At 41.1% G+C, this 27388-nt stretch overlaps 1 protein-coding gene across 3 annotated transcripts in view; it reads left to right on the top strand.

The window, feature by feature from the left end:
* The first annotated feature begins 293 nt into the window (after positions 1-293).
* LOC309482894 (organic cation transporter protein) overlaps positions 294-27388 on the top strand; it is a 31032-nt gene continuing 3937 nt past the window's right edge. The window contains exons 1-10 of one of the 3 annotated variants that reach the window (XR_014200415.1): positions 294-955; positions 2508-2611; positions 4221-4375; positions 5428-5596; positions 5877-6003; positions 17981-18087; positions 18552-18763; positions 19564-19672; positions 26122-26334; positions 26964-27117. Coding sequence is in view for 2 of the 3 variants with exons in the window: in XM_082148488.1 (XP_082004614.1) it covers positions 599-955; positions 2508-2611; positions 4221-4375; positions 5428-5596; positions 5877-6003; positions 17981-18087; positions 18552-18763; positions 19564-19672; positions 26122-26334 (1553 nt within the window). In the remaining variant the exon portion in view is untranslated. The remainder of the gene's footprint in view (positions 956-2507; positions 2612-4220; positions 4376-5427; positions 5597-5876; positions 6004-17980; positions 18088-18551; positions 18764-19563; positions 19673-26121; positions 26335-26963; positions 27118-27388) is intronic. The other 2 variants (XM_082148488.1, XM_082148487.1) reach the window with 2 other exon arrangements.

Raw genomic sequence — 27388 nt, 5'->3', positions numbered from 1 at the left:
CTTACACTTCCACCCTTCTCTTTCACACAGACATAAAGTCTGTGAATGAAACAAAAAGAAAGAGGAAGAAACAAGTGGAGGGGGGAGTTTGGCAAGGAGACGAACGTGCACTTGAGCTTGTAATGCAGATAGAGAGATAGGGTGAAAGTAATACTCCCCTTGTGGAATAGATCATCTCCACCCCTTCACACAATGGTCCCTCCCTCTCATGCTCACTGGTTCATTTCAGATATCTGGGTCACTCCCAGCACTCCCCTCCTTATATTTCCCTCAAACAACTCAAACAGCCAGAACTCTGCTGCAGCGCTCTCCGCCTCTCTCTCTCTCTCTCTCTCTCTCACTCTCTCTCTCTCTCTCTCTGCTACAGGTGTGAGGAGAACTAAACCAGCCATTCACAGGCGCCTGTCACTCCTGGCCAAAACCAGACATCACATAGCATTAATAATATCACAATACTGACCTGACATTATCTAGAGCATTACACACATATTCTCTTACACACCAACTTCTGTTTTGTCCTAAGACCCGTGGGCCCAGTCAGCTTCACCTGAATAGATACAGTGTGAGTTTCTATGAAGTGACATTCAATACAGGCAGGATGAATTTTGATGAGGTCCTGGACCGGATCGGGGGGTTTGGACGCTTCCAGAAGACGCTTTATGTTTGGATCTGTCTGCCACAGATCTTCTTGGCCTTCCACATGTTGGTGTCTGTCTTCACTGGGGCCGTGCCCCCTCACCTGTGCAGATCCGCCTGGTCAACGGGCAACGGTGGTGGCCCTGGGCCGGGCCTCAACTTCAGCATTGCTCCTCGGGAGTCCTGCACATCCTTTCAGGATGGCCCTCTGTCCCAGCTTAATCATAGTCTACCAATTACAGAGCACCCGTCTACCTCAAACAGCTGCGCAGGATGGGAGTTCAGCAAGGAAGTCTTTCTCAGCACTATTGTCACAGAGGTGAGTACTAATCTTAAAATATTTTGGTTGTATAACAGGATGTGGTAGTTTTGTTATGATACATGCACAACGTCTCTCGCATGAAGCTTTCTAAGTCTCTCTCTCTCTCTCTCTCTCTGGTGTTGTCGGAGCTAGTCATGTATTGTGGTTTAGATGGTTTGGGTGCAGACTGCATTGAGAGTTTCTGGCCTCCTGTAGTGAAGGCATCTAAATCTGCTTCATTAAAGAGATATAGCTCACAGGACTGCAAGATGGACCAATGGAACAGCGTTCCTTTTGGGACATGTGACCAGCGAGATGGGTTGCTTACAGCAGGACCTTTTGGCCAGGACCTCAGAACCTGCTTTGATTTACAAACACTGGATCTGGGCCCAACCTCACAACAGGAGCCTACTATCTGATACTGCTCTCTGCTGTCCAGCTGCTGGGCTGAGGTGGAGGAAAGGCCTGGGGAAGGGTCACAGAGGACACCGATCTTTCTGTAGTCCAGGTGTATATAGTGAGAAGAGAAAGCTTCTAAACCAAAGTAATTCTAAGATCCTGCCAAAGACACTCTGCTCTGTGGTGAAGGGAGATGAGAGTTAATCCCCAAATGTGATTCTGAAATAATTATGTACACTCGAAAAAAAAAAAAAACTAAAAAAAAATTTCCTCTAGGAGTGCAGTAGCTTGTCACTATGGCAGTACCCTCAAATGGACATCTTTGTACCTTACTTACCCCTAAATGGTTTATATAATCCTTAAGGATACATATTACTACTCAAAGGGCCAGATTTACTAACAGCTTACGCCAGTGCAAACCCTCTGTTGGCGTTAAAAATGAGTTTCTTTTCAGATGAAAAATTTATGGGAGGAGATTATTTAAATGATTTATGGTGATTTACTAATGTTTGCACTAGTCAATTTACTGGTATTTGCAACATTATTTACCGACCAAAAAAAGCATGTCTTAAACCAGACGCTAATTTGCGCTTCTCTTGGTAGATTGTGTTGCTCATTATGGAAATGATCCGGCTGCATCTGTGTTCTTTATTTTATTTGCACTTCGTCAGTAGATCATTCAAAGAACTTTCCACTCACATCTGTGCTATTTTGGAATTGTGCTCTTAAGCTAATTTGCCCTGTTTAGTAAATCTGGCCCTAAATGTACTAATATGCACCTTTTAGGGGTAGATAATGTACAAAGTTGTGCGTCAAAGACAAGCTGTTGTACCCCTAAAGGTACAAGTTTTGCTCATGTTTTTTTCCTAGAAGTTGACTCCTCAAATCCTTGCTGAAAGTTTTTTTTTATTTTTTTTTTACTGAAGTCAGTTTCCAGTAGCTGATTTATATGGTAATGAGCTTGTCATTAGTTAATCTAGATGGACGATTAGTGCGTTACTGTACCAAATAGTGGACTGGGTTTTGAGCTAGAAGACCATCTTGGCTAAGCTTGTTAGGAATGATAGATGACCTTGGACCAACAACAACCAGCCGCCATAACTTTGTATGACCTGGTTATGAAGTATAACACTGTTTAATTTTCTTTTTTCCTTGTCACCTTATATTACAGTGGGATCTTGTGTGTGAAAATGCCACTTTGAACAACATTGGTTCTTCTATCTATATGTTTGGGCTGCTGGTTGGAGCTGTGCTGTTTGGTGCCCTTGCTGATAAGTAAGTAGCAGAACCTCAAGGTAACTTTAAATGCGTAAAAACTTTTGCGTGTCTTGACAAGCTTAAATACCAGGAAGTTTGGGATATTTTACACAAACTGGTTTCTGGAAAACTCTATACACAACACACACGTTCAGCTAAACAGCAAATCAGCAAGCTGGCAAATATGACTCTGTTTGTGAGAAACACAGTTAATGCTCGGTCACAACTTTGAGACGTCTAGGATGGCTTCTGTCCAGTATGTGGAGTTCTATTTAAGTGGTCTTGGTTTTATTTACTGATATTTATAGGGAGAAGTGGTGATTTGACTTAAAATGCCTTCTTGTGCTGTTGCTAAATCAGAAGGTTTCTGAGGTATTGGAAAGGCAGTGGTTTTAGAGAGCAGCTCTAATAAGCAGCACATGTTCACATTTCAGAGTTGAAGAGACAATAGCACCACTGTGGTGAGCAAATATTAACAGCTGAATGAACTGAAGGGAGAATATAGAATGGAATTCTCTAAAATAGGGGAAAGACGACAGACGTTGATAGATGAGACAGTACTAAAATAGGTTATTGCTCAAAATTAAACTTTGATGGTTTCATGCACTTGGCAGCCAGCAATTCACCACGCAAACATTATTGTGGTCAGCACAAATCATGCTTATCTTCAATGCAAGTGAATTGCACATGTAATTAATGTAGTCTGGGTCATATGATTTTAAGCCAAAATCTTACAAGTACTCCTCGTTACAGACTGTGGAACGATGACATAAAGGATCAAATCCACTGCATAGTGTGTTTTCATGATGGATTGGATATTTTAATGTTTTACGTCTGCAGTCTATAGCAAGGACCCTCTCAAATATTGTTTTTGATTGATTCGATGTATGGCCTTTGAAATCAAAGATGATTTGATTTGAAATGTTTCTGTATACATTTCATGGCAGGCTATTTTATTCAAAGCAACTTACATTGCATCCTGGGTGTGTTCATTTGATCAGTCCAAGCATTACCTGGTAATCAAACTCATGTTGTGTTACTAGCACCATTGTCTACTGTTTGAGCTACAGGAATGCGTGAAATATTATACGCAGCCATTTTAGAACAGACAAGTCCAGTCCACCCTTGTGAAAAAGTAGTACACTTTAGCATACTTTTAAAAAGCATACTTATTATGAAAATAATAAAATAACATACTTAAGTGTGAACTGAATGTAATGTTTTTGGATCAATTGCATATTTCAATCATGTATTGACATATATTTGTATTTGCACATAGGTAAAAGCTGCAATTTAGTACATTTAAAATATATTAACCTTAATTGTATTATCAAATAACACACTACAGTTTATTTAAAGCATGACAAAAGATTATCAAAACATAACGATTTAGTCATTATGTAATGAAAGTGTACTCTAAGTACACTTAAGTGGCCTTTTATTTCCTAAATATTATATTCTCTGCGATAGGCTTTACTTTTTAGATCTGAAGTGCACTACAAGTGTTCTGTACAATCAATAGAATTAAGCACGCTTCTTTTTCACAAGGGTAGACACATCAGAACCTATTTTATAGGAAATTAATGACTATATGAGCTTAATTAACTACGCTTCTGTGCTGTTTCAGGTATGGCCGCAGAATTATCATATTGACTGGTTTAGCAGTACAGGCCATCTTTGGAGTGGGGGTCGCTTTCGCCCCAAATTTCTACATTTATGTCTTGCTTCGCTTCGTGGTGGGCATGACTGTGTCTGCAGTGATTATGAATGCATTTGTGTTGGGTAAGTAAGAGATCCAAGACTCCAAAATCTTGTTCTACTTTGTCAAGCTATCTGGAAATAGAGAAAATTGACTTTTAAAAAGAAATTGAAGCAATTCTTATCATTTTAGTAGCGAGAGGATATTCTTGATAATAACAATATACTGTAACACTTTAGAATACTGTTCCATTTATTAACTACACAGGAACAAATGAGTAACGCAATATTAACACTCTTGTAACTACAATTAACTAACAAGAAACTCTGATAAATTAGTATGTAATATCACTCAGTTGAATGCGGTAGTTCACTATTAGCTAATTAGTAATTAGTTTTTCATACTATTAAGGGACTTCTGAGAACTACTATATACAGGTCAGGTTCATAATTAAGGTGAATAAGGCATAATATGTAATTAATTCTAAAGTGAAGATCATGGTAACCCACTAGTTATGACACAAGTGTTACCAAATCCTTCAGAAGGAATTAATTATTTGTATCAGTATTCTAAAGTGAAAAGCATGATGACTCTCTAGTAATGACTGAAGTCACTGTAAGCTTTGGAGATTTGTGAAAGGTTCTAGATAGTGATGACTCAAATATTACTACATCCTTCTAAAGGAATTACTAATTATTTGGAACAGTATTCTGCAGTGAGGATCATGGTAGCCCACTAGTAATGCAACCAAATCCGTCCGAAGGAATTACTATCCTGTTTCTTGTTAGTTAATAGTAGTTACTAGAATGTTAGTAATGCGTTACTCATTTGTTCCTGTGTAGTTATTTATTAATGACAGAACAGTATTCTACAGTGTTACCCAATAAATATATCCTTTCAAACTACTGTGGTCCAGACTCGATCAGAATCTGAGATAATGTTTAGTCTGAGACCAGGCCCAGTCAGTGTCTAATGATTTGGAAATTGTGGGGTACTGATCGTTGGTTAAATGTAGATAAAAAAAGCTGTGGGAAAGCTCAACTACAACTCAATTGTTTCTGGGACTGGGACTTTCTGATTTAATGTGAGTGGAGATTATCGTATAATGTCTGCATTTTGTCTTTTAATTTTGCAGGTACTGAGTGGACGGGCCCCAAAAAGCGCATGCTGGCAGGTATCATCACAGATTATTTCTTTGGTTTTGGCTACATCCTCCTTGCAGGGGTGGCCTACCTCATCCGAGACTGGCGTAAACTGCAGTTGGCCATATCTGCCCCTGGCTTCCTCTTCGTGTTCTACATCTGGTGAGTTGCAGAGGAGCTGAAAACTCTTCTACAGGAAACACAAATAGGCCACATAGGCACATATTCACTTCTCTAATACTGCACATGAAGAGGGAAGGAGAGAGCGGACGAGGACAATTTGGGATGTTTATAAATGTATCTTATGTAAAGACATGAGACTTAAGTGTCCAAAATTGTTCAGGTACTTTTGAGGCCACTGGAGCCTATGTTCTTGCATGTGTAGATGTGTTCCTAATATGCATGTTGTTTTTTTGTTTTTGTTTTTTGTGTGTATTCTCAGGGTGCTTCCTAAGTCTGCCCGTTGGTTGATGGCCAATAAGAAGCATGATGAGGCATTGGATCTAATTCGCAAGGCGGCACTTATTAATGGCAAACCTCTGGTGGACAACGACTTTGAACTCTGTCAGGTGTGGCTTTCTCTTAGTCTTCCTTGTCAGATTTTTTACTATACTGACATTTTTTACGGAGCCCCTAAAGGGACGTGGTGGTGGAAAAAATTTGGGATGGGAGAAAAATTAATTTTTCAAATCTTTTGTGTTCCCTCACAAAGATATTTGGGTTCCCTTACAAAAACTGTGGTGAGCTCGCCTCGGATAGACACTTCCTATTTAATGTCCAACTTTGCAGTGTTTTAGACAGCTCCGTACGTTAAAAATGTGCGTTTCATAGTGTTTGAACTTGGACTCGAATATAAAGAAATGCGGTCAGTGAGTGCTTAAAGAGTTAAGTAAAGTTGGCCATATATTCACAGATTTGAACTTCCCAGATCAATATATTCGTGAGCTAAACGTTGTTAAAACACAAATGACACCTATTTACAATCATAGAAATGGAGCTACAAACCTAATTTTCCTCAATACAAGCTTTATAATATAAACTGGTCTCTAAGCAGGCAGCTGAGAGACAAGTCCGAATAAGGGACCGTCTGCAAAGTGCAAAACACAAAACCCTTTTGCACATTTTATATTATGAAGAATATTCAAAAACTTCACTGTAACACACTGTACTGTCACCAAATTCAGTTCACACATCACTGCTCTCCTGCTGGTTATACTACAACACTTAGTTTGATATGCATAATTGTTATTCAATATTTATTTCATAGTTGTTATGATTATTTATTATGAAACAAAACCAATAACGTCACCGTTATTAGAAAAAATATTCAATAACTTCACACTGTTATACAGTGTAATGCCATCAAATTCAGTAACCAAATATCATGCAAAAGCTATGGTTGTGCAAAAGCACATTTTATCAAACTAAGTGTTGTAGTATGACCAGTAGGAGACCATTGATGTGTAAACTAAATTTGGTGACACTACAGTGTGTAACATTAAAGTTAATGACTATTTAACGTTTTTTCGGGGTTTTGCACTGTGCAGGTCCTTTCGTACTTGTCTTTCAGCAGTCTGCAAATAGAGATCAATTTCTAATATAAAACTCGTTTTGAGGAAAATTTGGTTGTAGCTCATTGTCTATGTTACTATGATTGTAAATCATTTGTGTTTGTCATTTGTGTTTTAACAAGCTCACAAGCTTTAGCTCACGAGTGATCTGGGAAGATCGAATCTGTGAATATATTGCCATCCTCACTGAACTCCTAAGCACTAACTGACTGCATTTCTTTATATTTGAGTCCAAGTTTAAACACTATGAACTGCTCCAATGTTAATGTACAGAGCTGTCTGAAACACTGCCAGCGGATCATTAAACAGGAAGTGTATGTCAGAGCTCACAACAGTTTTTGTTAGGGAGCACAAATATCTTTGCGCGGGAACGCAAAGTTTCTCGGGGGAACGCAAAAGATTTGAAAAATATTTTTTTCCACCACCATGTCCCTTTAGGGGCTCCGTACTATTTGACTATTACTTGCATGTAAAGTGTACAAACTTGTTTTCAAAGAAGATTTAAAGCATCACTTCACTCCTCCTCGGCTTCAGGCACTGCCGTTATGTGCCCATTGGCACAAGTCAAGTCAAGTCATCTTCATTTATATAGCGCTTTTAACATTGATCATTAGTTATTAACTTAGGGGCCACTAATACGACACCGTTTTAACAGAAAACTCTTTAAGTTCTCTCTACCTAAACTTTAAAAACGAGAACCTGTGAGAACGCTGATGGCATGCATATGCGTATTACGAGTTCAGGCTATAGGTTTGCGCGTTTGAATATATGTGCGCAGGCATGTAGTCCTTTCCAACAAACCAACCCTCAACAAACTACTTGTCTGGCCTTAATGCATAACACAGAATTTTTATCGTTTCCGCGTAGCCACGCAAACCGGAATTATCCCGACAACGCATTATCTGTAGAGAGGTAAAGGGAGGGGAGGGAGGCCTTCACAGGGGAGAGACTAGTTGACACTTCAAGACTGCGTTGTTGTCGCGTCCAGGTGCAGGTCCTTCATCATTTCTGGATACAGCCTGGATCCAGCGGACTGCGGTAAACCTCGGGATAAACAGAGAGACTAATAATAGTGTAGACGCCATTCTTTTTCTGATGTAACGAGTACATCAGGATTTATGGGAAGTGTTCCCGGTTCCAGCTGATCTAATCTATGCAGCCTAACATTGAATTATAGAAGTCTATAATGTGTTATGTGTATGCTAGGTCAAAGAGATGTGTTTTTTTTAGTCTAGTTTTGAACTGAGTGTCTGCTTCCCAGACAATGTTAGGAAGACTGTTCCAAAGTTTTGGTGCTAAATAGGAAAAGGTTCTACCGCCAGCAGTCGATTTTGATATTCTGGGTATTATCAACTGGACGGAATTTTGAGATTGCAATAGACGTGAAGGATTATAATGCGTTAAGAGCTCGCTCAAGTACTGCGGAGCTAAACCATTTAGTGCTTTACCATTTAGTGCATCAGCAATATTTTTAAATGTATACGATGTTTAATAGGGAGCCAATGCAGTGTTGACAGAACTGGGCTAATATGGTCATACTTCCTGGTTCTGATAAGAACTCTAGCTGCTGCGTTTTGGACCAGCTGTAGTTTGTTTATTAAGCGTGCAGGGCAACCACCCATAAGAGCATTACAATAATCTAGCCTTGATGTCATGAACGCATGAACAAATTTTTCCGCATTTGTCAATGAGAGCATATGACGTAATTTAGATATATTTTTAAGATGGAAAAATGCGGTTTTACAGATACTAGACACGTGACTTTCAAATGAAAGATTGGTATCAAAGAGCACACCCAGGTTCCTAACCGACGACGAAGACTTGACAGAGCAGCCATCAAGTGTTAGACAGTATTCTAGGTTATTACGTGAGGAAGTTTTTTTGTCCAATAATTAGAATCTGTTTTTTCAGAATTAAGTTGTAGGAAATGACTAGTCATCCAATTTTTTATATCAGCTATACAATCCATTAATTTTGTGAATTGGTAAGTTTCGTCAGGGCGTGAAGAAATATAGAGCTGAGTATCATCAGCATAACAGTGAAAACTAATGCCATGCTTCCTAATGATATCTCCCAAGGGTAGCATGTACAGAGTTAACAGCAACGGTCCTAGTACTGAGCCTTGTGGTACGCCATACTGAACTTGTGATCGATAAGACATCTCTTAATTTACTGCTACAAACTGATAACGGTCAGATAAGTATGATTTAAACCATGCTAGTGCAATTTCACTAATGCCAACATAATTTTTGAGTCTATTTAAAAGAATGTTGTGGTCAATAGTATCAAATGCAGCACTAAGATCGAGAAACACCAATAGCAAGATACAACCACGATCGGATAAGAGCAAATCATTTGTGACTCTGAGAGCAGTCTCAGTACTATGGTATGGTCTAAATCCTGACTGAAAATCCTCGCAGATATAATTTCTTTCTAAAAAGCAACATAGTTGCGAGGATACCGCCCTTTCTAGTATCTCTGACAGAAAAGGTAGATTCGAGATCGGTCTGTAATTTACTAATTCTGTACGATCAAGTTGCGTTTTTTTAACAAGCGGTTTAATCATAGCCAGCTTAAAAATTTTTGGTATGTATCCTAATGACAAAGATGAATTAACAATATTAAGAAGAGGATCTATGACCTCTGGAAGCATCTCTTTCAGTAGCTTAGTTGGTATAGGGTCTAACATACATGTTGTCGATTTAGATGATTTAACGAGTTTAGAAAATTCTTCCTCTCCTATAGCAATAAATGAATCGAATTTTTCCTTAGGGAGACTACAATGCACTCCCTGATGCGGTACTGATGTAGACGGTTGCATAGTTATAATTTTCTCCCTGATATTATCAATTTTATAAGTGAAGAAGTTCATAAAGACATTACAGCTGTGCTGCTTGTAAACTTCTGGGCTTGAAGCTTTATTATTCGGTAGTTTAATCACTGTTTCAAATAAATACCTAGGGTTTTGTTTATTTTCTTCTAATAGGGTTGAAAAATAAGCAGACCTAGTAGCTTTTAAGGCCTCTCTGTATGCAATAGAGCATACTATTATCATATTCATATTGCACAACACGGGGTTAGGTTTAGCTTGGAAATCGAGCTGAAAAGAAATCTTAAAGGAATAATAATTTGTCATCATTCATTTACTTATGTCGCTTCTAATCCCATGGAGCAAAAAAATTGAATGAAATACAATAAATAGAACCTCTAGCTTAAAAAAAACAGCAAAAAAGACCTTCCCCAGCATTGCTCATTTTAGATCTACCTTATTTAACAAAACTGAATTAATTGAGCTGATTAGTTGGGTACTCCATGACCTGAACTGGGTATGTCCAAGAGAAACATCCCAAATTTTCTGATCTTTTCTTCCATTCTGTGACAGACATACCATGAAACAGATTATTTAAAAAGTTTTTGATTGGATGGAGGCAGATCTGAATGTAAGCTTGCAGTCGATAGTAAGAAAGGTGCAGGGTTTAAGCAGAGTGATTGGAGAAGTCCGGAAGTTAGGGAAGAGATGAAAAATGCCTAAACCACCACCAACCTAACCTTTGACACCAGTTTGCTAATTTTTGAAGTGAACTTTTGCCTGTATGAGGATTAGATTTACTGTTTTCGACTGCCACTGTGAATTTGAATAATGAATGACACATCTGGTGTGCAATACCTGCTTTTATGATACTTTCATATTGCATTTGTGTCCATTTGTGTTTTGTGACACAAAGTCCACATTCATTATAATTGTAATTGAATGGAAGAGTGATTTTGTTCTGGGGGAGAATGGCATACAGGTTTGGAACAACATGACGGTGAGTAAATAATAGAAGAATTTTCAGACTCACTCTATATTAGATGTCTTTAACTAGGCTATACTAACATTTAAAGTAAACATTTTATACAATGCACTTATTGTGTACATGTTTTTACGTTGTACTTATATTATTATAATTACCTGCATGTAATTATACCTTTAATTAATTTCAGTAATTGCATCTATATTTACACTGTTAACCCTTCCCTTACACCTTAATCACTGTTAAAAAAGGACAACACTTAAGGTGTTTGGGGTCATTTTGACCCCAAACTTTTAAAGAGCAATTGCATAAGGAAATATAATTTTTTTATATGGAAAACTATATATCTTTTTTTTTATTTACTTCTAAACTATCCATTTATGCTGTGTTTTTGTGGAAATTTTGAAGTTTTTTACCTATTTACTGCACAAATACATAACTAGGCCATAAATTGGCTCATGAAAAATGATTTTTAAAAGAAAAAATCACTTAAATGATGATCATAATTAAATATAAATAGTTTCTGGACATTGCTCTATGTGTTAGGGATAGAACACTGCCATCTAAAGGTTAGTTGAAAAACTTTATTTCTTATAGGAAAGGAATTAAAGTGCAATGGCCAAAGATATCCAATAGAGGGCCATAGAGAATCATTCATTCATTCAATTATTCAACCTCCCCTCAGAACTTATATATTTTGTGATGAATATTTATGTAAACATTTTGCAATGCATAAAAAATCTGTATTTTTGTCAGAGTTAGAATTTGTTGTGGTTTTCTGATATATTTTGAATTATCTGCTTTTGCAAATTATTATAGATTTTGTTATTATTATTATTATTATTATTATTATTATCTACAAGTTACCACTATGACATGACTGTAGTGTGTGTGTGTGTGTGTATGTGTGTGTGTGTGTGTGTGTGTGGGTGGGGGGGGAACAAGCTTGTTCCATGTTGCATATGTGACATTTTATAGATTTAATGAAGTTCCTAAACGCAAGTTAGGGAGGAGTGAGCCCATCTAATCTTTCAATCAACAGCCTGAGTATATAAGCAGCCGCTTACCTCTCTCTAGCATCAGCTGTTCCAGTATCCGGTACTGCCGTACGGAATAATGTCCGACATCCCGGAAATCCAGCTCTTTCCTTCAGACGACGAACTGACAAGTCTTCCTGAGACACCGACAGTCACTCCCCGCGTAAGATCGGATCTTACGGGTCCAAATACGGATAATCTTCATGAGCGTTCTGGCCGGGAAATCCAGCGCTCATACAAACCACGTTCCAAAAGGCAACGCTCTCCTCCACCTTCAAGATCGCCAGTTTTAACTGAGCCTCGTCAATCTTCTCAGACTTCATCACTCCATTCTACCGCTGCTATTACACCGTTTCCACCCATTTCAAAATGTTCAGTCAACAGCCTACGTCAAGTCCTCTCCAGCTCCGGAATCCATTTCTCCCGCAGATCATCAAAAGCTCAACTCTACGATCTTTTCATCAGTTCCAGCATTCCAACAAACACTTCAACAGCTCATAAAAACAAGACTCGCCCCTCTTCTACCTCCATTTCTCTCCCGGTCCGGCGTTCTGAACCCACACAATCCCAACGCGCCGATTCGAAGGTCGCCGACGCTGCCACGGCTCGCACTTCCTTGTCCGCCGGTATTTCCACCCGGCCAACAACAGCGGCCGCAAAAAACAGTTCCGCTTCTTCTCCAGTTCTCACAAACTTCTTGCAGTCAGCCCCACTCTTCAGGCAAGAACCAAACTTACAAACACTTTCTACTGCACTTCCCTCTGCTTCTCCAGTTCTCGCTAATCTTCTTTATAATAACCCTTGTGCCAGGTCACTCTCACAGACAGTTACTTTTCTCTCACCCTCAAACCAACCTACTCAGATTGCGGATCCTAGCGCGAGGTTGCCTTCGCTAGCCATCCCCCCTCCTCTTTCCTTCCATTCCAATTCACCTCAATCCTTTCTTCCCCCTTCTATCCTCCAGTTGCCTCCCAATAGCCTTCCCAATACACATCCGAGCGTGAGGTTGCCTCCGCAAAGGATTTCTACACCTTTCTTTCCCACAAACCCTCTTCCTCTCATTCCAGCCCATGCCAGCCATCTTGGACACCAGTCAGTAATGGGACCCATCGATCAACATTCATCAACTTTTTTCAACACTAACACTTGCTCTTCAGATACCATCCGCTTGCCAGCCCATTCACTCTCCACAGCAGTCCATCTTCCAGCTCCTCCCAACGCAGTCGCCATGGAACCACCTCCAGTCTCAGCCCATCTCCGTTCCCTAATTCTATCAGAAATTCAGAACATTGGCTCCGGAAGCAGACTCCGATCCAACTCCAGTTCCACCTTATTCAGAACTCATATTCCTCTAGACCATCCCCTCAGATATCTCCATACCCTATCCACGAATACCATCTTACAAGCCGTTTCTCCCAGAACACTCCAAACTTACTGGACAGCTTGGGGTTCCTTCAAAAACTTCCACAGCGCTCACAACATGGTTTTTCCTGAGTTTTCCCTCCTCTCAATATCCTCCTTCATCACATACCTCCATCACACCAGTTTAATTCAACCAGGATCAATCAAAGTCTACCTTAGCGGAATCCATTTCTTTTTCAAGCTCCTCCACGGCCAACAGTGCCCCAACATTTCGAATCCTCAGATATCCCTCCTCATCAAAGGTTTACAAAAAACCAATCCCCCTCGTCCAGACTCTAGACAACCTTTAACCATCGACATTCTTAGCATCTGCCTAACCACTCTCCGCTCAGGTCTTTTTTCTCCCAACAAAACAAGAACCCTAGACGCCATGTTCAATTTGGCTTTCTTTGGTTTCCTCAGAGTCTCAGAATTCACCACCAACTCAAAATTCAACCCATCCATCCATCCTACATTCTCCGACCTTCAAATAATAAACCATGACACTATACGTTTCAACATCAAACAAAGCAAAACCGATCAATTGAAACATGGTCATTCGATTTTCATTTTCAATTTGCCAACCCCCATCCAACCATACCAGTCCTTAAACATTTTTCTTCACCAGAGGAAATCCCAAATCACCTCTTCTCTCGACCCTCTTTTCATCGATGATAAAAACCTCCCTGCCTCCAGACATTGGTTTCAAAAGAAACTCAAATCCATCCTCAACAGTTCCGGCATCCCAACCAAACATTTCTCTTCACATTCCTTCCGAATAGGTGCAGCCACTACAGCAGCGCAAAGGGGCCTTTCCGATCACCAAATCAAAATGCTAGGTCGATGGTCGTCCCACGCCTTTGAAACATATGTTCGTTCAGATCTGCATAACATTAGACAAGCACAACAAACACTAGCATCCTTCTGAGTCCGGACCGCTTCTCCCTACTATTTGCATCTTCCCGCTTACCTAGCCCCGCTGGGCGTGCATTCATCTGGATGCAGTGAGAGCTCTCCCTTTTCAGATGTGTGTGACATACCACTCCTGAAGTGGGGTCTCCCATCTGAATCGCCGTGTGGGCTCCCCCATCCAGATGCAACGTAGGCTCTCCCGTTCGACTTGCTGTGTGGGCTCCCCCATTTTGATCACAGAGTTGAACTCCCTATTTATAAACATGGGGGAGGGCTCTCTCCTTCAAAACGCAGCGGGAGCTCTCCCGGTCGAATCGCAGTGTGAGCCTTCCGTTCGGGCGCCGTGGGGGCTCTCCCTTTCCGAATCGCTGTGTGACCCTCCATGTTTTTTAACCATGGAGACTCTCCCGTTCGGATCGCAGTGTGGGCCCTCCTATCCGAAAAGAGGACTGGAGGTACCAAGGATCGCACGTCCCTCGAGCGCGACGGGCCATTTCAGTTACGTGATCTAGGCTCCCTGCGTCAGAAGGACGGTAGTTCTGCATTTCCTCTGTATACCGTAGGCTCCCTCTCGCTGCGTAGGGAGTTTCGCTTCAGATATTGGTGGCCCGTTTGCCTTTAGGGACGAGGACCCCTTCCCCCGTTCGTGACATCTGGAGGCCCTATGTTCTTTAACTCCATGGGGCTCCATGTCATGGATGCGGCAGGGCGTTCTCCAACCTCGTACTCAAACCTCCAGTCCCAAAATACTCCCGCAGGAGTAATTTCTGAAAGTCACTGCCGCAGCAGTACAGCGGTGAGATGTACCCCAGTAAAATTTCCATAAGCTCATTTTGTTCCAGGCACACTCTTTCAAACACAGCTCCCGCCGGAGCTCCACTCATAGCCCCACATGGTGGGCATAGTAGGGAGACGCAGTCCAGCCAGAGTTACCACAGGTGCCCCGTTAAACATCCCTGCTGCACCAGCATCTATCCATGCCCCATACAGCTTTAGATTTCCACTTTTTGGGGGGGTAGAATGTTTTAAAGCTCTTAGGCATTCTGTATTTTCTAAGTTTCTTAATTATTCGATCATGCTATTCTAACTTGCTGTCCCAAATTTTTATTCGACACTTTTGGGGGGTATATCAGAGCTCGAGTTGAAGCTGCTTCATCGAGCCCCTCTTCAGTGGACAGCAAGCCAAATAAGTTTAACCTAATATCTTAAAGATTTTATGGGCAAGCAAACTCGTTAAATGAAGTTCCTAAACGCAAGTTAGGGAGGAGTGAGCCCATCTAATCTTTCAATCAACAGCCTGAGTATATAAGCAGCCGCTTACCTCTCTCTAGCATCAGCTGTTCCAGTATCCCTCCACCTCCCCAAACTCCACCTTCATCTCAGATACCTTGGCCCTTCAATTATCATATCCTACATTTAGCCACTGGGGGGTATATCAGAGCTCAAGTTGAAGCTGCTTCATCGAGCCCCTCTTCAGTGGACAGCAAGCCAAATAAGTTTAACCTAATATCTTAAAGATTTTATGGGCAAGCAAACTCGTTAATGCCAGTTTAGTTGATTTTATTTGGCAATTTCTATAAAAATGCTCTCTGTTGCAGTGACATACATGTGTGTGTTTGTGTGTGTTTGTGTGTGTGTGTGTATGAGATAGAAAGTTCGTTCCACTTTGGGTTTATGCTCTAGGACCAGACCTTGATTTAAATGTAATTTTTTTTTAGATTTATGCCAGTTTTGTTTATTTTATTTGCCAATTTCTATAAAAATACTCTCTGTTGCAGTGACATACATGTGTGTGTTTGTGTGTGTGTGTGTGTATGAGATATAAAGTTTGTTCCACTTTGGGTTTATGCTCTAGGACCAGACCTTGATTTAAATGTAAATTTTTTTTAGATTTATGCCAGTTTTGTTTATTTTATTTGCCAATTTCTGTAAAAATGCTCTCTGTTGCAAACACATACATTTGTGTGTTTGTTTATGTGTTTGTGTGTGTGTGTGTGTATGAGATAGAAAGTTCGCTCTACTTTTTATTTATGCTCTAGGACCAGACCTTGGTTTCTATGTAGAAATTTTCAGATTTATAATGGATTTACTTTTATTTTTTTGACAAATAAAATAAAAAAAAGTAATTTTTTTCATTTTCCCATTCATTTTCAATGTGGGGTCATTTTGACCCCAAACACCTTAAAAGGTAAAAAAAAAAATGTACACACCTTTAGAACAACCAAAACAAGCCCAGTTTTTTTGTGCATGTTTAGATAGATTATTTAGGAAAAGTCACAGAGTTTCATGCCCCTGAGATGAAGTTAACACTTTTAAAAAATGAAGGAAAAAATCCATTGGGGTCTGTATGACCCCAAACACTAATTAAAGGTTAAGGCCTGGTTCACACCGGACGCAGAAGTGACGCAGAAGCGGCGCGGAACGGAGGCCGCTTCCTTTCGGCGCCCATGTTAACCTATGGTGTCGTTCACACCAGACGCGGAGCGCCGCGGCAGGCCCGCGCCGTGAAGCGCCAGTTTCGGCGTCTGGTCTATTTTTTGCGCGAGCCGCGAGTGATCCGCGTCAATTCCGGCAGGAAGTCACACCAAGAAACACGAGACAATCCGGTCAATCGTCAAAATATAAGCATTTTTCAAATTAAAATTCCGCGAGTGACAACTGCGAAGCAATAGATATAGGGCAAGGGCTCTCCTCCTATCTACTGGCACTGGGAAACAGGAAGAGGAAAATAGATTTAATAAATTTGAAGAGAGGATGTATATTTCAACGGTATATCTACACTACTACTGTCTACCATATTCTCTCTCTGGCTGCGTGTGTCTCGACAACGGATTAATAAAAGAAGTGTACAAACTTCTTGGTTACAGAAACATGGTGTATTCATTTTATGAGGTTATTTACTTACCCATGATGTAAAAAATAGCTCTGAATAAACAACAACTGAGCAGAAGCGCATGTCGACCTCCGCGAAGAATACGCGTCTGGTGTGAACAGGCAGGCGCCGGACCACGCGTGATTTTCCGTTCCGCGCCGCTTCCGGTGTGAACCAGGCGTAACCCACCCTTAAACCTACCCATACCACTAAACCTGTGCCTAACCTTACCCATATCCCTTTTGCAATAAATCAAAACTACGTACATGTTACGAACTGCTCCGAGACATGAAGGTTGAGATCTAAATGCAGTTTTAATTAAGGTGCAATCCAGACACGTAATCCAATATACAGGCAATAGGTCAAAACACAGGTAGGCCGTCCAAACAAACAAATAAAACAGGCAGGGGTCAGAGGCAAAAGAGTAATCTACAGAACAGGCAAGAAATCCAAAAACCAAGCGACATGAAACCAGGAAAAACGCTCAGAAATGCAGTGCCACAACATACAAAACTTCACAGAGAGTGAATGAGTGAACATGGTATAAATAGGCTGAGACTAACAGGGTAATGAGACACAGGTGAATGCAATCAGTGATGATCAGTCCGGGCAGTGAGTTATGGGAAATGTAGTTTGTGAGGGAGTGATAATAGTCTGGTGTGGAGTGCCCTCTGGTGGCTCTCAAGGGCACTCCAGCTGATGACCGTTACGGTACATTGTACTTATTTTTTTTATATAAGTACATAGAAGTTAAAGACACCTCATATAAAGTGTGACCGAATTTTCATTTTTGGATAAACTTACCTATTATGGAGCTATGGAGTTGTATTTGCATCTGGCATGTAACAGAGTTACAGTTCTCTTCAGAAATGAATATTCAAAATAGTCTCCAACTTGTACTACGGAGTTATGTAGTTTAAGAATACCTTAAGTTAAAATGGGTTTGTTTTGTTTTGCAGAGCGCTAAAAACTCAGAGAAAATGCAACACCTGAGGAAGTACACTGTCATCGATCTGATCCGAACGCCCAGAATGAGGAAGCAGTCCCTCATTCTCTTCTACTTGTGGTAAAAATGCACAGTTAACTGTAAACAACCCAACTTAAATTGGGTTGAGAATTAATTAATTAACATTTGGACTTTTAGGAACCATTGTTCCTATGTTCAAAGTTCAGGTCTAGAATTCTCAGTGTAAAAACGTAACAATACAAAGTAAGTATGAATTTGAAGCTAATTTGCAGCTATTGAGTAAAGGGGGTTTGGTAATGCTCTAATTCAGTCGTATATTCCAGCTTTTCCTGCTGGGAAATGTGGCTCTCATTTCCCTAAGTTTTGCATGTTTCTCTTTTATGTTTCATAAAAATGATGATAATAACAATAAAACCTTCTGCCATAGTTCTGAAGTTGTTGTTTTTTCCCCCTTTCATTCATTCATTTTTAGAACTTACAGAGGGTGCTTCATAACAGGAATTACCTACATTCCTGCTTCACAAGATGGTGGCATTTGATTATGCTGATTTTGTTTGTTACAGGTTTGTGAACGTCCTGGTCTACTATGGGCTGTCACTCAATATTTCAGACTTTGGTATGAATATCTACCTGACACAGATGATATTTGGCTTGGTGGAGATGCCAGCACGTACCATTACTCTCTTCACCCTAAACCGCTCACGCAGGATATCCCAGTTAGCATTCTTGACAGTAGGCGGCCTGGCCTGCCTTCTAACCATATTCATACCAGATGGTAGGTGAAAAACCTAACCTTTAACTAGAATTCTAAAATCATATTGACTCTAAAGGTCCCCCTTTTCACTGGTTGTTATAATTGATCTAATGTTGTGCCAGTAATATTTGTTTTGTATTAGTACTTCTGAAAACTTAAGTTGGTTACTGACATTGTGCCTTTGACATTAGTGTTTCCTGGGTTGAGATCTGCAGGTTTTCCTTTTTTCAACCCAGAACCACATTTTCTGTAGTAGAAACAGTTACAGGTTGAGCACCAGTTCTGGCACACTGTTGGTGGGAAATAAAAGGGGAGCATGCTTATTGTTTCTCTATAGGCTGTTGAGATACTGTATCTAGAAATTCACAACATTTCAAATTTAAGAACGTCCTTTTCCTACAGTTTGTGGTTTCTTGCCGATGCTCTGGAAAAATAAAGATACCCAAAGGACGTTGGCATGCAAAGCAACAGTGTGGAAAAGTTACCATTGGTTTTACTTGATACATAATAATTCCCTCCAATAAACAGACCACAGTCTCCATTTGATGTAATGATGTCATAGCTCCTCAGTGATCATGCCATTGTTTACTACTGTTGGTGGAGCAAAGCCTGGATAATTGTGGGTCACATTTAAAAACCGGGACTTACGCAAACCGTTTATATAATTTGGAGGAGAAAAAAAACAACCATAATTGAAATAAGGATTCAAAATAAAGATTAGTGTGGGTAACATTCCCCTCCAAGCAATCAGGTGTTGTGAAACAAGATAATCTCTTTCTTTCATAACAAACCTCACCCATCCTTAATTTCTGTTCTCATAGATCTGTCTATTGTTCGCACTGTGCTTGCCATGGTGGGCAAGTTTGGCATCACAGCATCACTGTCCATTGTGTACATTTACTCGGCAGAGGTCTTCCCAACAGTCATCAGGTGAGCAAGGGCAAGTGTTTCATAAAGTGTAATAACTTTATACTCAAAGCTGCTTGGCTTTCTTTAAATATGAAAAATATGAAAAGCTTGGACAGTAATAGAATTCAGTCATTAATACAGACTGAATAATCATAAGGTTCTATAATCTGAGCTGTTCCAAAAAACTAGTGAGTTACCTCATTGTATACTGCTCACACTCTGCTGAACAAAAAACAAAAACAGCCTATGGCTGTTAGTTGTTCTCCTATGCAAAGTTAGGTCTGTTTTGAAGGCATTACAAGAGTTTTGGCCAATTTTCACCTGATTAAGATGAGAGGTAAATAAGATAAACACCAGCTTGGCCAAGATTAAATAAAACATCTAAGATCAGCAAACCCTCTTAGGCCCCGTTTACACGTACATGGTTATTTTGAAAAAATGAGACATTTCCCTTCGTTTACACGCAAACGGAGAATTCGCCTCTGAAAACGATTCTTTCTAAAAACTGCGGCCAGAGTGGAGATTTTGGAAAACTTTGTTTGCACGTTTGCATGTAATCTGAGAAAAACAGAGTTTTAGGCAGCCGACATCACAGTATGCGACAGAACTTGCACCTGTGTCAAAAGTGCGACCTATGTTCACATTTTCATTTGGCTATGGTGGTCGTGGATGCATTCAGAGTAGCAGTCACATTTATGTTGGTGCAAACCCTTTTCATTTGAGGACGGCGCGGGTAATGTCCTCCTTTTGATGAGGAAAATCATCGGTAGATGCGTTGGGGTAGTGCTCTAAAAAGAGGGTCAGTTTGTCTGCATATTTACTTTAGCACGTCTCCCAGTCAATGTTCTCCTGTAATTTTCTGGTTTTGTAATCTAAAGTTACATTTAACAGGTGCTCTACCTCCTGGTCAGTCCATTCGAATGATGATCCTGGCGCCATCTTTGTTCAAAAGAAAAAGAGGAAGTGATTAGTGGCTGTTGTTGCTATTTTCAGGATTCTGATTGGCTAACGTGGGCTTGGGCTTCTCGTTACACTGCCACCTACAGGTTTGGCATGCTCTTGACGGCATATATACACGGGTTCATGTAAACAAACACTTTTCTGAAAACTGACTGGTGAGCACGATGTTATTTTTGAAAACGGAGAGGGTGAAATGTCCGTTTATGAAAATAGCCGGCCATGTGTAAACGTAGCCTTAGGCTGGTTTAAGCTGTTTACACTCTATATAGGCAGCATGCACTTCATAATAAAACTAACAGTGCAACCACAAAGATAAGCACAGGAGATTAGTTGTTAGTTGAGTTAGAGTTAGTTGAGTTAGTTCAAAGTTATTTATAGTTATAATAATGTCTATAGTAGGCTATCAAAATAAAGTATAACCCAATTTTATCATTTATGTCCAAATATCAAAAGAAATACTAAATGTCATAACCTACACTGTTTTTATACAGACACACTGTCCGTATGAAAGTACCAACCAAGCCTGCTGTTGCAGTGTGCCTGTATGAGACTGCTTTGTGAAATAAGCCTATATAAGGTCACCACATAACAAATTAATAACAAATTGTTCTTTTGAACTGGTTCTTTTTAGTGAACTGGCTGAACCTGTTCACCTAATCGGACCAAATAATGTTTTTTAACAGTTCTCGAGTCACCAGTATACAGAACTGAGGAAACAGTTTTGACTCAGATATGTCCGAGAAGAACCAATTAGCTGCTGATACGAGCATATGTGTGAACGAGGAGTTGACTTGAATGAGGGGTGAAATGAAAGGTTCTCTTTCATTATCTTGTGTTCAAGATTTCAAGAAGGGCATCCGTACCTGACCTCTGACTTGACAGACAGGAGCGAGTACCAAAGTGCATAAAGCACCTGCACGCGCTACCTTTCCTCAGTTGTCATTTGCTTTTCACGTCCCTGGAATATTTTACACTCAGATTGTGGTTTTATGGACTTCACTATTTTCTGCAGGAGGACACATCTTTTGGAATAGCCTCTGTCGGACATGTTTGTCCTATCAGCCAGGTTAGCTGAAGTTATTACTGCAAGCCGACCACGCTCGCACTCTGTATCAGGCTGCCCACCTTGCGCTCTTCTCTATTTCCCCATGTTCTGCGGCTGCCCGCCTGTCAGATTACTCTTTTATTTCATCAATGGCTTTCTCTAAACTCACAACGGCTACCCCCAGGGACAACCGGCGCCCTCATTGCTGCTAGGGATTCCCATCCTTACTGTGTGGTGTGTATGTGTCACGGTCACGTTCGTCGGCCTTCATCTGTGTGTGCACTTCATTCCCCAGAATCCTCCGTGGCGCACACCTGCACTCACTCATGCAATCACCAATCATCATCACCTGCACTCCCTCATTAACCACCCTTTATATTCAGCACTCTCCCTTCACTCCTTGTCTGGTCTCGTCGATGTTCACCTTAACATGACCCACAGACTTCCGATCACTTATCTGGATTCCTACCTGCCATTCATCCTCTCCAATCTGTCCTGCCTGCCATCCTGTTCTGCCTTCAGCCCGACATCATCTACAAAGAGAAAGAAAGACAAAGACTTTACCAATCAGCTAAGCATTCACTGTTATTCTGTGTTGCTGTTACTCACCATCTTCCTGCATCTCCGTTCATTCTGCAATTAAAAGAGTTAAACTTACCATCTTGTCTGCTTCCTCTGTAAACCCTGACAGTATGGGCCTTAATCATGCCGAAGAGGCTATTGATTTACCAGAGAACTGTAGCCATTGCCTGGTGCTCCCCAAGAAACTCCAGTGCCACAGGCTCAAAGTCATCTCTGTCATCCCGTCATCTGTGAAGCCTCAGACTGACGCTCCCGCTGCTTTACCCCGAAACTTCTGGGACCCCCTCTCGGCCCTAGAAAGCAGGTTTTCCTGGTCCTCCTTGCATGTGCTAAACACATGAAACATTAATGGGGACTCCCCATTAATGGGAACCCCACTCTTGTGGGTCTGGACGTTAAGGATATGTCATTTCTCGGCATCGAACCCTCTATCGCCAGGCACCTTTACCTCTCTCAAGGTGGGCTGCTTGCCCCACCCCAAACTTGTTCTCCTCAGCAAAATAGGTCGCTTTTCCCTCTTATAAAGCCTCTGCCTTGGCTGTAAGTCGTCTGCCTTGGACTCAACATCTCCTCCCTGCTTTAGGAGAATGTGCACTGTGGCTTAATCTATCTGGTCTCCCTGATCATCGCTGGAGCGCCAGTTGAGCTTGGCCAGGATCTCTTTGGTCCTGCTGTCATGTTAATGCAACAATACTGCGATGACAAGAATGAGGAAGAGGCTTTCAAACTTTTCCTTCCTAGTAAGCCTGCGCTGCGCCAGACGCCCTCTTTGTGGCCATCTAACCCCCTGCTACTGGATGCCATTTCCATAATGCAGACAGGGCTATAATATCCCGCGGCAAAGCCACCAGCCCAGCTTCGTATTCCCCGTTCAAAAGACAGAGGCTATCTGTCGGCAAGGTCAGCCCCCCTGTCCACTAGATGGCCATTGTATCACAAATGAATGATCCGGCTGAATTAGCAGCCCTAAGCAAGTATATAGTGAGTGTAGGAACTCTCACGAGTCACGTGACAGCCTGGCAGTCTGTGTTGGCTCCCGAATGGGTGATTCGAACTATTATGAAAGGGTACAGATTCAGTTTGCCAGAAAACCCCTGCATTTCAGCTGAGTAATCTCTTCTCACACAGAAGAGAGCTCTGCTCACATTCTGAAAGAGGAGATCTCAAGAAGGGGGCGGTGCGAGTGGTATCATGGCATCAATGCCATCATGGTTTTTACTCTAATTATTTCCTAATTCCAAAGATTGAAGGTTCTTTTTTCCTATTCTGAATCTCAGAGTATTGAACAAACATTTGAGGAAATACAATTTCAGAATGTTAACCCAAAGTGTTCTCTCTCGTTCAGTAAAACAGAACAATTGGTTCACATTGATCGATCTAAAATATGCTTTTTTTTTTACATAAGCATTTATCCTCCACACAGGAAATTTCTTTGTTTTGCCTACCAAGGCATAGGTTACGATTTCACAGTTCTTCTGTTCGGGCTCTCTCTCAGTCCAAGATTGTTCTGTCTGTGTGCGAAGGCGGGCTTAGCCCCACTGGGAATAGTGGGGCTCAAAATCCTGACATACATAGACGAATGGCTGATTATAGCCGATTCGAGAGAGAAAGTGATGCAAAACACTGCTTGTGTGCTCGGTCACATCCCAGCGCTCGTCTTCAGAGTAAATGTGAGCAAAAGCAATTTCTCTCGTGCTCAGAATGTTATATATCTGGGCTTGGAGCTGAATTCAATTACAAAGCACGCATGTCTCTCGCGAGAGCACATTGTCTCCTTAATGAATTGCCTCTCACAATTCAGAGAAGGAGTGAGGGTACAATTTAGCACATGTCTCAGGTTCCAGGGGCTTATGGCTTCGGCTGTCCAGGTCCTACCTTTCCGCCTTTTGAGAATGAATGCGTTCATGAAGTAGGTTTTATCTCTCCATCTTAGACCTTTAAGCAATCTGTGCCACTCTGTCACAGTGATGCTGCACCACTGGAGGAATGCAGAATTTTACATGCATGGGATACCCCTCTGGGCGATCATGTTGCGGAAAGTGGAAACAACAGAAAGCCACCGAGGAAGTCAGAACAGTGAATGTGTGACCAAACACACTTCACTCAGTCCATATAAATAATTTGGAGCTCCTCACGGTGTGGAAGGCTCTGAATCATTTTCTGCCCAGCTTGCAGGGGAATCATGTGCTGGTATGCTGCGTCAATACCACAGCTGTAGCACATATTAACCGCCAAGGTGAGATGTGCTCCTCCAACCATCATGCTTTAGCTCACAAGCTGTAATATGGAGCAGGCGGCACTTTCTGTCGTTACGGGCGACTCATGTCCCGGGGATACTGAACAGGAGCGCAGGCCTCTTGTCGAGGGTGAACCCACTCTATGGAGACTGGCTCCTCCATCCTCAGATAGTGAGTCTGCTGTGGGAGAGATTCGGCCAGGCTACTGTCTAAATCTTCGCCTCTCGTGAAAACACCCATTGTCCTATGTTCTTCTCGCTATGGGATGAGGATGCCCCCCCTCGGCGTGGACACAATGGCCCATCAGTGTCACCGACGTGCTACACATTTCGTCCCCTTTGTCTAATTACACCGACTCTAGCCAGGGTGAGAGAACAGAGCCTGACTCTGATTTTGACCAAAGCACCATGGCTTGCAGAGATTATCCCTATGCGGTGTGCCCAGCCATGGCCCCTCTCAGTATGCTCAAACCTCTTGTCCCAAGAGAACAGGGAAATGTACCACCCTCATCCAGAAAGGCTTGCCCTCTGGGCCTGGCCCATGAGAGGTCAAACTTAAACACACTGGGTTTGAGGATGGGTGTGAAGGGTGCCGGCTGGTATCATATAATTTCTCAGTTCCAGAGTGGGACCTCTCCCTGGTGCTGGAGGCTTTGTCTCTAGAGCCTTTTGAGCCCCTGGGAAATATTTCTTATGTCTTTCAAGACAGCTCTGTTCCTGGTCTTGGCTTTAGCCAAATGTGTCAGTGTTTTTCTTTTACTCTCGGTTTATTCCTCATGCTCTTAATTCTCTCTCAGCAGAGATAAGGTTTTTCTCAGGCCCAACCCGGCCTTTATGCCAAAATGCTTCCCAGTGTTCACATGCGAAGTGATTGAGCTTTCCGCCTTTCACCCACCTCCTTTCCCCTTTTCCAGAGTATCAGAGGTTGAACGCTTTGTGTCCTGTACGTGCCTTGCGGGTTTACTTAAACAAACCAGCTCTTTCAGGAGGAGCGACCAGCTTTTCATACCTGGTCCCATACCTGGCATTGAGCATGCGCTCCTGTCTGTCAAGCCCGAATTGGTGCAATTGGATGCTTCTGCAGAGGTGAGGTACGGATGCCCTTCCTCTATAGGTGGATCTCTCCACTCGATGTTTCAGACAACCAGTGTTACAAACAGTAACTTTTTTTTTTTTTTTTTTTTTTTTTTAATGGTTTCTCATAGTTTATGTAAAAAGGTGAGATTAAGACTAGTTTATTCATTATATATGCTTTAGACATGTAACACATCCGCATTTCACGTCATTATTGGTTGCTTTAATAATAGAATTGCGTGTATGTGACATCATTGTGTAATTATGTAAATGATTGAAATTAACTGTCTGAAAGTTCCCGGAAAAGAATCAGACTTTCCATCACAATAAAAAACACAGTGACTCTCAGTTCATTAGTTGCCTCTACTTTGGTTTGGTTAGTAGTGCTTATCCTTAACTACTGCACCACCACTCTCAAGTTTGTTTAACTGAACTCATACTAAAAATAACTGTATAGTCAAATATGTTGTGATTGGCAGTTAGTGTTGCATCTCACAACATTTTCCAACTGGTGAGGATACAGATTTTGCAGTTGAGATGTGATATACAGAAACATGTCTTTCTTTTTCTCAGACAAAACGGCATAGGTATGGGTTCGATGTGTGCAAGGGCAGGTGGAGTGATTGCACCCATCATCTACCTCTTGAGAAACATCAGCCATCACGCCCCCATGGTGGTATTCGGCCTGTGCCCGCTCATAGGTGCTGCCCTCACTATGTTTCTGCCTGAGACAGCCCATAATCCCCTGCCAGACACTATAGAGGATGTGGAGTGCCCCAGGGTCAGGTGAGACACTGTAGAGCCATGAGCTATAATATATCAAATATCTTAATGTTTTCATTCATTAGATTGTAGTTCTCTCGTTTTAGTAAGTCGTGTCCCCTATTTACTAATTTATTCCCTCGTTTTAGTAAATCGTGGCCACGTTGTACTAATTTGTTATACCTCATTTTGATTTGACTAAAAGAAGGGAACGAATTATCTCAACATGGCCATGATTTAGTAAAACGAGTGAACAAATTTTTATATTTTGCGCATGATTTACTTAAAACGATGGAACGGATTAGTAAAATGTGGTCATTTTCCCCCCTGCATGTCATGTGCTGGGCTCCGTAGATTAAAATATAAGCTGTATAAAAGCTTTGTACATCTGAGAAATGAAGTAGACAAAGGGTGTTTATTTATTTAATGATTATCATAATCATTAATCAAATATTTTGGCAACTTTTGCATGAATTCACCACATTATAGGCTAAAAGCTATAGGCTTATTCTATTAGGCTTATTCTATTCATGTTTTTGGATGTTGTTCTTTTAAATTCAACCTCTACATTGTGCTACCATTGAACACCAGTTCCATCTTTCAAGTATCCCACATGACAAGATTGTTTGCACTTCCTTTCACAATTCTTGTAGCCTCATGGGATAGTAAAGTATCCATCGTATGTGTACTTCAGAATCTTCACTCAATGTCACGGCTCGTAGCAAGGAAGACGGAGATGAAAGTAGTTCTTTAATAGTTCTTCAAACACTTTCTTTAATAATGGAAACACAGGATACAAGTGAACAGGTGAGACAGCGTGTGAAACACAAACAAACAATACCGGACAATAGGCAGGAACTTAAATACACAGTGATGATTAACACAAAGGACAGGCAGCTGTGAGGAAGTGATCATAATAATAATAATAATAATAATGACTTTATTCAGGACTCAAAATGGAAGGTCCATAGTACAAGTTTTTTTAAAAAGACAATCAGCGTCCATGGTAACAGATTAGTGGCGGGAAACAGACAGGGAAACACAAGTGAGGAATGAAAACAACTGAAAGTCTATGAAC

This window comes from Leuciscus leuciscus, assembly GCF_965113295.1.
Source record: "Leuciscus leuciscus genome assembly, chromosome: 19".
NCBI classification, from domain to species: Eukaryota; Metazoa; Chordata; class Actinopteri; order Cypriniformes; family Leuciscidae; genus Leuciscus; species Leuciscus leuciscus.
Note: the sequence above shows the minus strand (reverse complement) of the source record. Positions and strands in the feature narration are given on the sequence as shown.